Here is an 11,292-nt window from a genome sequence, read left to right as displayed (position 1 = left end):
GAGATGGATGAAAGGATGCAGAGAGAAAGGGGAGAGACTGGAAGGATGTGGAGAGAGAAGGGACACTGAACAGAAAAGGGTAGAGAGATAGACACTGGTTAGAAGGAGAGAGAGAGACATTAGATGGAAGGATCAGGAGAGAGGGTAGATGGGTGGAAGGATGGGGAGAGAAAGAGGGAAGACGCTGGATGGAAGGGTAGGGAGAAAGAGGTGACAATGGATGGAAGGATGCAGAAACAAAGAGGGGAGACTATTGGAAGGATGGGGAGAGAGAGGGGAGACACTGGAAGGATGGGGAGAGAAAGAGGAGAGCTGCTGCATGGAAAGGGGGAGTAGTGAAAGATTGGAGAATAAGAGGAAGGGGCATGGGGAGAACAAGGGTGATAAAAAGATGAAAAGCTATAAGTAGATGAAGGAAATTAAAGAATGGATAGTAAGAATGAATTAAATCTGGACAGAGAGAGAGAGAGAGGCAGAAAAATATTGAAGAAAGCTAAGAAAAAGGAGAGAAAATGAGAAATGGCCAGGAAACCGTGGCAGAAGAGTTAAGCGAAAACGAAGGAAAGCAGAATCTAGAGACTGGGAGCAACACAATGAGAAAAAGTAAATGGCCATACAACAAAGGTAAAGAAAATAATTTTATTTTTAATTTAGGATAAAGTAATATGGTACCTGTGTTAATAAAGTTTCAGAGACCAATACTTCCTTCCTTAGGTCAGGAGAGGATACCATAACAGCATTATACTGACCTGAGGCAGGAGGTTTTGGCCTCTGAAAGCTCACTGAAAATGTGACTAAATTTTGCTGGGGGAGGGGGGTAGAGAGAAAATTTTGTGCCCACCCACTTTGGGTTCAGGCCCACCCAAAATCAGCAGCCTGGCTACGCCACTGATTGAAACAACAAGAATCCTCTGAATGTTTCTTAAAGCATATGTTCTAAAAATAGGAAAGCTCAGCAAAAACTGTTCGAGAAGGTCTTCTACCACAGGGAAGAGTAATCAAATTAGTTAGACAGCTTGGGGCCAAACCAAAAATTATTTTATATGTAAGATATGTCAAATATTATTCTTTTATGGGACCAAAAAAAAAAAAGAAGAGATTAGATTGTTCAGGATTTACAGCAGACAGAAGAATGTGGAATTACAACAAGTGAGAGGAACGTATCCTCAACATACTGAATGTGACTTCTTCTTATTGTGATTTGTGGCTTTTTCTGATAGACTTCGGTATTAACTGCATAGCAGGTGGAATTTCAGTCACAGCAATACAACAGGCAAGTCTTTTAGAGATTCGTACAGCACATGACATCAAAACAAGCACAACTATGGCAAATGCAATCAAAATAATATCTCTGACAAGGAATTCCTGACATGTGATGGGCCAGGGGCCTGCACAGCCTGTGAGCTCATTCCCTGTCAGTTGGCTAAGTGGTCTCATCTTAGCTGAAGCAGGCGTTGCACATCTGTCCTCCGCCAAGTGTCTTGATCTAGTCTGGTCCTCCATCCACAGTTTGAGATATAAGATGTGACAGTCGCAGTGCCAAGGATTATTGGAGAGATCCACAACTTCCAAGTTGAGTAAGTGGTCAAATATGCCAGCAGGAGCTGTGGTCAGGCTGTTATTCTGCAGATAAAGCTTAATGGTGTTATAAGGTAGGACAGGCACTTCCTTCAACCGTCTGGAGCTGCAATCCACTTTCAGACCTTTCGTTTCAACTAGCTTGCAACTGCAGGAGAGAGGACAGATTTCAGCCTGACCTACACCCAACACAAGCAAAATAACCAGCCCTTCAGCAATGGACATTTTTCTTTTGGTAATATTATACCTGAAAAAAAAATAGGAAGAAATAAGGGAAAAATATTATTCCATACTAACAGCACAGTCATAAGGTACAGTGGGGGAAATAAGTATTTGATCCCTTGCTGATTTTGTAAGTTTGCCCACTGACAAAGACATGAGCAGCCCATAATTGAAGGGTAGGTTATTGGTAACAGTGAGAGATAGCACATCACAAATTAAATCCGGAAAATCACATTGTGGAAAGTATATGAATTTATTTGCATTCTGCAGAGGGAAATAAGTATTTGATCCCCCACCAACCAGTAAGAGATCTGGCCCCTACAGACCAGGTAGATGCTCCAAATCAACTCGTTACCTGCATGACAGACAGCTGTCGGCAATGGTCACCTGTATGAAAGACACCTGTCCACAGACTCAGTGAATCAGTCAGACTCTAACCTCTACAAAATGGCCAAGAGCAAGGAGCTGTCTAAGGATGTCAGGGACAAGATCATACACCTGCACAAGGCTGGAATGGGCTACAAAACCATCAGTAAGACGCTGGGCGAGAAGGAGACAACTGATGGTGCCATAGTAAGAAAATGGAAGAAGTACAAAATGACTGTCAATCGACAAAGATCTGGGGCTCCACGCAAAATCTCACCTCGTGGGGTATCCTTGATCATGAGGAAGGTTAGAAATCAGCCTACAACTACAAGGGGGGAACTTGTCAATGATCTCAAGGCAGCTGGGACCACTGTCACCACGAAAACCATTGGTAACACATTATGACATAACGGATTGCAATCCTGCAGTGCCCGCAAGGTCCCCCTGCTCCGGAAGGCACATGTGACGGCCCATCTGAAGTTTGCCAGTGAACACCTGGATGATGCCGAGAGTGATTGGGAGAAGGTGCTGTGGTCAGATGAGACAAAAATTGAGCTCTTTGGCATGAACTCAACTCGCCGTGTTTGGAGGAAGAGAAATGCTGCCTATGACCCAAAGAACACCGTCCCCACTGTCAAGCATGGAGGTGGAAATGTTATGTTTTGGGGGTGTTTCTCTGCTAAGGGCACAGGACTACTTCACCGCATCAATGGGAGAATGGATGGGGCCATGTACCGTACAATTCTGAGTGACAACCTCCTTCCCTCCGCCAGGGCCTTAAAAATGGGTCGTGGCTGGGTCTTCCAGCACGACAATGACCCAAAACATACAGCCAAGGCAACAAAGGAGTGGCTCAGGAAGAAGCACATTAGGGTCATGGAGTGGCCTAGCCAGTCACCAGACCTTAATCCCATTGAAAACTTATGGAGGGAGCTGAAGCTGCGAGTTGCCAAGCGACAGCCCAGAACTCTTAATGATTTAGAGATGATCTGCAAAGAGGAGTGGACCAAAATTCCTCCTGACATGTGTGCAAACCTCATCATCAACTACAGAAGACGTCTGACCGCTGTGCTTGCCAACAAGGGTTTTGCCACCAAGTATTAGGTCTTGTTTGCCAGAGGGATCAAATACTTATTTCCCTCTGCAGAATGCAAATAAATTCATATACTTTCCACAATGTGATTTTCCGGATTTAATTTGTGATGTGCTATCTCTCACTGTTACCAATAACCTACCCTTCAATTATGGGCTGCTCATGTCTTTGTCAGTGGGCAAACTTACAAAATCAGCAAGGGATCAAATACTTATTTCCCCCACTGTAGGTACAATGTTCTCATCTGTCATGCAAAGTAATAGAAACCCTTGCTTGTTCGTACAGTATCTTCCAGATTCTATATATGGTGCCCAAAATTGGGCGCTGATCCAAGATGTGTGCCCAACTAATGGGCTAATTAGCCAATAAGTGTCAATTAATTGAGTGCTAATTGGTACTAATTGGCACCAATTTGAATTTGTGTGCATATCTTGCTATGTGCTATTTCGTGTGTCCAAATCTCATAGCCTGCAACCCCAAAGAGGGCATAGCCATGGGAGATGCATGGGCAGGTCATGGTGTTCCTAACATTTGTGCGCAGTGTTATAGAATACTGGGGCTGTGAGCCCAAATTGGGTGCCGGGAAGTACACCTGGTTTCAGCTGAGGCCCAAATCTGGGTGCTGAAATCAGCCCTCAATGCTATTCTGTAAAGGATGTTCATCTTTAAGTGCCCATTATAGAACAGCATTGAGCACCGATTTTTTTTTATACTGATTTTTAAGTGCTATTTACTGAATCTAGCCCTATGGGTCTGCCTCCACCCTTTCGATCTCCAGGTTATGATGGTAAGCCTAGCCTCACATTAGGAATGGGCAGTCAGAAAATTTTTTGTTTGAGTCGTTTCCTGTGTCATTTCTAAGAATGTTCATTTTACTTGTTTTCATTTTGCTATTTTGTCTTCACGCCTATATTTTATCACGTTTAGATTATTGCAATATAGTGTAAGCAGGCCTTTCAAAACTTAATCTAAAACGATTACAGATGATACAAATTATAGCAGCTCGTATTATCTGTCAAGCTTCAAAAAAAGACAGGATCACTCCGTTGTTACATCAATTGCACTGGCTTCCAATAGAAGCAAGGATAAAATTCAAAGTTCTGACATTGACACACAAAGCTTTTTATTTATCTAGTTCATCATATCTGTCTAACCTTACTATCCCCTATACACCAACTCGGACACTTCGGTCATTGACAGACAAGAGACTTGTAATTCCATCTCCATCTAAAGCTAGATGGCAATCAACGTGAACATCGGCATTTCTTTTCTTAGCTCCCTCACTTTGGAATTGTCTTCCTAAAGAACTTAGGCTTGAAGATTCTTATACTCATTTTCATAAAGCTTTAAAAACACATTTCTTTCGAGAGTCAGAAATAGAAATAAAGGGAAACAAAACCTTTTAGTTTTTCGACTTTTATCAATGTTTTTATGACTATAGCTTGTGAAATCTGTAAGTGTGTTGACTTTTTGCAGTGCTTTTCTATCATAAATGGATTTCAGAGTATGTCTACTTATTAGGTCTAATAGCGCTTTAGAAATGATAAGTAGTAGTAGTAGTATTTTAATGTTATATTGCATTGTAAACCATTCTGATTTACCTTTGTAATAAGTGACGGTCTAGTAAATAAATAAATGATAAACGATATTGAGGGGCTCTTGTACTAAGCCGCGGCAGGTTCAACGCAAGTGCAGTGCACGCCCAAATGAGACTACCGCCAGGCCAGCGTGCCCTCCTGGCAGTAATTTCAGATTTGGAGTGCGCCCATAACACGTGGATGGATTATTTATTTATTTCCTCCTTCATGTGCCAGTTCTGACGGTAATCGGCACTTGACGCATACCGACGATCACCGCACATATAGCATGTGAGCCTTTACTGCTAGATCAATGGGTGGCATTGAGGGCTCAGGCCGGTTTTGGGCATGCACTACTATCATTTTTACTGCAGGCCCTTTGCCCTTCCCATAAAAATAAGCCCTTTTTAGTAGCTGCAGCGAAAACTGGCCTGGCGCGCATTCAAGATATGCGTCTACACTACCGCAGGCCACTTTTTACCACAGCTTAGTAAAAGGGCCCCTGAGTGTGCACTCTTTTAGAAGAGAGCACACCAGGCTAGATTCTATATATGGTGCCTAAAAAATCCAGACCAAAAAACCCACTTAAGCAGTATTCTATAAACCATTCCTAAAGTTCTGCACAGTTTATAGAATTAACACTTAAGCAGAGAGGTCTTGCCAGAGGCACAGCCAGATCGTGATTATTTTGGGGAGGCTGAGCCCAAAGTGGGGGGCCCTCCCGCCACTCTCAACCCCCGCAGCAACTCCACATACCTGGGCTGGCGGGGGTCCCAAGCCCCACCAGCAGAATTCTTCCTGCAGTGATATTCGATGCTGCACTACATGCCCCACTTGCCTGGCCTGATGCACATGCTCAGTTTTAGTGAAATTGAGCAAGCACAAAGCTCGCACAGGCTCAATTTCAGTAAAACTGAGCATGGGTGCAGGAGAGGGGGAAAGCAAGATAGGCAGCACTGTGCGGAATATCACTGCAAGAAGGATTCTTCGGGCAGGGATTGGGGACCCCTGCCAGCCAAACCAGTAGACTTAGGGGGCCCAAACCCAAAATTGGGGGGCCCAGGCCCCCAAGGCCTCCTGTGGCTACACCACTGAGCCACATGTAAATTTAGACGCTGCTATTTGCACCAATGTGGCATATTTGCACTAATTGGCGTATTATTGTATTAATATTAAATTGCGAATGCAAATCAGGGATGCACCTAAATTTCCACGCACAATTTTTGGTGACTTTTACAGAATCAGAGGGACTATGTGCAAAGAGGTCACAATCACTCTGAAAGAGTGTGCATTATGCACGTGTATGCAGTGGTTTGCACATGTGCAATAGTTCGCACATGCTCAGTGGATGCCCTCTTTGCAAATACTGCATACTCTGTTACTGGCAAACAATAAAACACAAATTTTCATGTTTTTTCTCCTTGTTTTTGTTTGATAACAACATAAATGGCATGGGATATGTTGACATTTCACATCCAAAACAAACACTTCTCCAGTAATATTCTGTATCAGAAGGATTGCCTCAGAAGGAATCTGTAGAATTCAAACTTCAGATCCAAAACAAACACTTTTACAGTAATATTCTGTATTAGAAGGATTGCCTCAGAAATCTAAAGTGGAGATAAAAGACCTCAGTAGAAAAGGAGACACTATAATCTTCAGTCATAAAAAAACCTCCACTTATATATGGACCCCAAAATAGTCCTTCAAATAGTAAAAAAATAGCAAAAAAACCTTACTGATGCAGAATAAGCTCAGGAAATATTGTAAAAAATACTCAGTTGCCACATCAATATTTTCACATACTACTTATCTTTGAATAACAAAGTGTCTCTGCAATCCTGATGAGAATCCAGTATAGTCACTTATATCCCGACAGGGGTTCCCTGTTTCACCACTCAAAGCTTCTTCAGGGGGAAAATATATTGATGTGGCAATTGATATTTTTTACAATATTTCCTGAGCTTATTCTATATCAGTAAGTTTTTTTGCTATATTTTTTGCTATTTATCAAAAGCCGTGAAAACAACTCATGATCACCTTCCGGAAATCATTAAAAACTAACCTGTTCAAAAAGGCATACCCTACCGACCCAACTTAAATGCCTGTACCCTGCAACACAACGAAACCAAAACTCATAATGGACATATAATAACTCTTCCTCTCTACGATTCCCTAATGTGTCTGTACACACGAACCTTATTCTACCACAACATTACTGTATTTGTTCATACTGGAATTGGCGAACGCCTTTACGGTACCATGTAAACCACATTGAGCCTGCAAATAGTTGGGAAAATGTGGGATACAAATGTAACAAATAAATAAAATAAAAATTTGAAGGACTATTTTGGGGTCCATATATAAGTAGAGTTTTTTTATGACTGAAGATTATAGTGAGCCACCTATATAATGTAGGCTTGCCTTACAATTAGGTGTGTCTCGTTTTCTACTGAGGTCTTTTATCTCCACTTTAAATTTCTGAGGCAATCCTTCTGATACAGAATATTACTGTAAAAGTGTTTGTTTTGGATCTGAAGTTTGAATTCTACAGATTCCTTGTGGTTGTGGATTTAGCCAAATATGTTGACATTTCCCATATCGTTTCAAATGAATGCCCATCCCTACAACATGTAAGATCTCCAGATACTGAAGATATGTTAGAGATTATATCTTATTAGTCATGTTTACACAATGTCAGCTTCATTGTGATGTCTGTAATGCTCACGTTCTATGTGTTCAATGACTGAGTCACTAGGAGCCACTTCACTGCCCAGCAGCAATTGCACTGAAATCCAGTGCCTAGTGATCAGGCCAGTAATAAAGCAAATTAATAAACCTTCTTCTTAACCTCAGCCACAAATGTTTTTATGGTATTTTTTTTAATGAACACTCACAATTTTGGGATTTATACACCCTCCGTTTTTTTGCTACAGTGTTTTTCTCCCATCTTGGGAGTTTTTTACACTGTGGTTGGTTTTGGTTGGGGTAGAGGAGCCTATGATGAGGAGTTTGCTAAAGGGTTTAGCCATTAATGAAGGCACCTTAAACTCGTGAGGCTTCACTTGTTTAACTATATAATCTCAAGTTCGTTAGAAATTTATCTGCAATTCTGAAGTCCAGAGTTTATACAGATTGAACAGGAGCTTGGTAAGTGAAGTATTTATTTTTATGACCAATTGTTATGCTTGAGTTTTTGGAATACACAGATTCATAACATCTGTGGTTCTTTTGCATTTTCAAATGTAAGTGTATCTATAGATGCTATCTAACCTGAGAAAGTAAGGTATTTCTAGGTTTTTTTTCTTTTAAACTGATGACAATGAAAGCTGGTGGGGGGGACTGGAGAAGTTTGGTAATTCACATATTATATCAGAATCTGAAGTGCTGTCGGATTCCCGCTAAGAAAAAAGCATCTTCTAGAATGTATTGCATTATGATTTAAAGAAAAGATGACAATGAAATCTTCAAAATTTTGTGCAAGAGTATGAATGTCCAGAAATACAGATCAAAACTGTAGCATGACTTCAGGTTCACAAGCTGGTGAAAGGGTGAATAAAGTTGACTCACCTTTTGTTGTTAAGTCCTTGTTCTGTCACTTTTGTGTTGCAAGCTTAGCCGAGTGTTAACAACAAGTCAACTGCAATACTTTATCTTCAATTAAGAGGTTCAGAGAGGAAATGACTCAATGAATTAATAGAACAGCGCTGCCAAATCAATATGCCACTTGTCCACTTCCTCTATTTTCTGCCAAGAGTTGCAGAGTTGCTTTTGAAGTACGTTTGTGTACAGTGGAAAATTGCTATAACACTTCTGGATCATAAAGTCACTATGGATGTAGCAGTCATGGTTAAGCCCATGCAGTCGGGTAGGAACTCATGAATGTGGTTCTAATGAAATTTCTTTCCGTATCTTGTCATTCTTCTGGAAGTGCATTCCACTCCGTTCTTATGCCAGGAAATTTCACTGTCAGGTTGTAAGACACAACCATTGCTTTTCTTCTCAGTCACAAGTCACTAGTCCCATAAAAAGCTGTTTTCATATATTCTATTTTAGCTTCCTCAAACTGTGGTAAATATTTGGAATAAAATCAAATCCCCACAACTTGTAGGTTTTTTTTTTTTTTAAGGCTGCAGCCATTGCTCCTTCTCAGTTGCATGGTGCCACTGTCCGAACTGTTTCTTAGTGCCTGTTTTTGCTTTTAAGATCTGCTCAGTGGCATAGCTAAGGGTGGGCCTGGGTAGGCACAGGCCCACCCATTCTTGCCTCAGGCCCACCCGGTCAGCAGCCCGTGAAACCCCCAAAACTCTTCAGTGGCAGCGCCTCACTACTCTCTCTCCCTCTTCTCCACTCGTGGCCTGGCATCTGACCGTCTCTCTACCCCCCTCCCAGTCTACCTCAGAGCTACTGCCGGCGGCATCCTACGCCGGCCCTGCAGGCTTCTCTCTATCATGTCCTGCCCTCAATGATGTCACTTCTTGTTTTTTTGGTGGGAATGTGGTAGAGAGAAGCCTGCAGGGCTGGCGCAGGTTTCCTATAGGAATTGCAATGGGCATCGGCTCTGAGGTAGGACCAGAGGAGGGGGTTCAGAGAGAAATAGGCAGACGTCAGGTCATTAAAAAAAACCCCACTATATTGTATATATGTACAGGGGTAGGGGTGGGGGTGGGAAAGGCCTGCCCAGGTTAACTCTGGGCCCACCCAAAATGGCAGGTCTGCCTACGCCCCTGGATCTGCTACGGTGCCAGTAGAGGATCTGCACAGCAGGGAGCCATGGAACAACCCCCATTGCTATGTAAAGGATTATTCTGGGAGGAGGAGGGGGGATTGATGTTGGGAGGGGAGGCTAGGATTGGAAGGGGGATGGGGCTGGAAGTTGATGCTGAGGGGAAGCTGGGACTGGAAGGGGGCTGATACCAGCTTGTGGGGGCAGATGCTGATGTGCAGCTAGGGCTGGGAAGAGGGCATACTGTGTCTGGGGGTTGGAACTGGAAGTCACTGATACTGGAACTAGGACTACAAGGAGACTAATGCGGGGACTGGAAAAGAGCCAGGCTGCCATTTGGCTGATGCTGATGCTGGGGCTGGAACAAAGGGGCTGATGCTGGTAGCTACTAGAAGGAGGCTCTGAGAAAGAGACAGATATTAGGGGAAAAGAGATGCAGTTGGGAAAAGAGGACATGTATTTTGGGAAGGGTAGAGGAAAAATAAAGGGCGTATACAGAGGGAGATGGCTTCTGGAATAAGGAGGAGGGAAGACAGGTTAAATAAATACCAAAGAATAAAGTAGATGGGTGGTTGCTGGAGAAGAGAGAAGGAGGCAGAAGGACAGATACTGAAGACATGTTGATTTGGGAGAGCAAAGACAGTGGGATACTGGAAGAGCACCTAGAACCTGTCCTTAGTGTTGGGAGAGATGGCTCTTGCAGGTATTGGGGAGGCAGGCAGCAAAAAAGCAGTGGCTGCAAAGATAAAAACAGTGTGGGGTCTTTTGAGCCCCAAGCATATTCAAGATCTGCCCCTTGCTGCCCCTCTGATGTACACTTCCTATTTCAGAGGGGGTGGGCTGTGATAGGCTGTGAGCATGCATAAGGGCTCAAATGCCCTGTGCTGCATTTTTACTTTTTCAGCTGAGGTGGCAGTTACATGAAAGCGACACCAGCAGCACAAGGAAGACAAACAAGGGGAAATACGAGACCTGGGATGGGGGTGGATAGGAGGAAAAGCAAGCAAGGGGAGATGCTAGACCTGATTAGCATATCTGGGTTTAAAAAAGGTTTGGACATGTTCCTGGAGGAAAAGTTCATAGTCTGTTTTTGAGATGGTCATGGGGAAGCCACTGCTTGCCCCGGGATTCGTAACATGGAATGCTGCTACTAATTGGGTTTCTGTCAGGTACTTGTGACCTGGATTGGCCACTGTTGGAAGCAGGATACTGGGCTAGATGGACCATTGGTCTGACCCAGTATGGTTATTCTTATGGGTAGGGGAAGGCAGGCAAGGGGAATTGGACTGGGGGGAGGGTACAAATTTAATAATTGACTCCTGGGTGCTTGGACTCTAAGGGCTCTGTTTACTAAGCAGCATTATAGGTGCATTAACATTTTTAATGTGCATTAACTGTGTACACACATTAACCATGTACATTGTGACAAGGCAAGCCCCAGAGATTCCCCAGTGAAGCAGTTGAGCCCAGAACTATGGGTCCCAGAAGTCCTTTCAAGGATGAGTGAGGCGAGTAGTCCTAAAAAGATGGAATGGATTCCCAGTCCCAGCAGGGGGAGCAATAGCTCGAGGCAGGGTGAGCCTGTTACTCCCTTCCCCACTAGAGGGCGAGGGAAGGGTGAAGCTCAGTTTCCCTGGCTTCAGCATCAGTATATAATTCCCCCCAGCTGTGAGAAGGGAAGAGCAGATTTCCTGGAGGCTCTCAGTCACCAGGAGAGAGGGGAGACGAAT

The 11,292-nt window shown here is 43.3% G+C and overlaps 1 protein-coding gene across 1 annotated transcript; it reads right to left on the bottom strand.

Moving 5' to 3' along the window:
- Positions 1-846: 846 nt before the first annotated feature.
- GP9 (glycoprotein IX platelet) lies at positions 847-8,449 on the bottom strand. Its single transcript, XM_030207033.1, has 2 exons — positions 8,407-8,449; positions 847-1,825 (listed from the first exon to the last, which is right to left on the bottom strand). The coding sequence occupies exon 2, from the start codon at positions 1,801-1,803 to the stop codon at positions 1,192-1,194; it is 612 nt and encodes a 203-aa protein (XP_030062893.1). The 5' UTR covers positions 1,804-1,825; positions 8,407-8,449; the 3' UTR covers positions 847-1,191.
- Between the last annotated feature and the right edge of the window lie 2,843 nt (positions 8,450-11,292).

The sequence above is a fragment of the Microcaecilia unicolor genome, chromosome 6, assembly GCF_901765095.1.
Source record: "Microcaecilia unicolor chromosome 6, aMicUni1.1, whole genome shotgun sequence".
Taxonomy (NCBI): domain Eukaryota; kingdom Metazoa; phylum Chordata; class Amphibia; order Gymnophiona; family Siphonopidae; genus Microcaecilia; species Microcaecilia unicolor.
This window is presented reverse-complemented; position numbering and strand designations above follow the sequence as displayed.

Coding starts and splice junctions, on each gene's coding strand:
- GP9 (XM_030207033.1), bottom strand. CDS start 1,803: ATGTCCATTGCTGAAGGGCTGGTTATTTTGCTTGTGTTGGGTGTAGGT.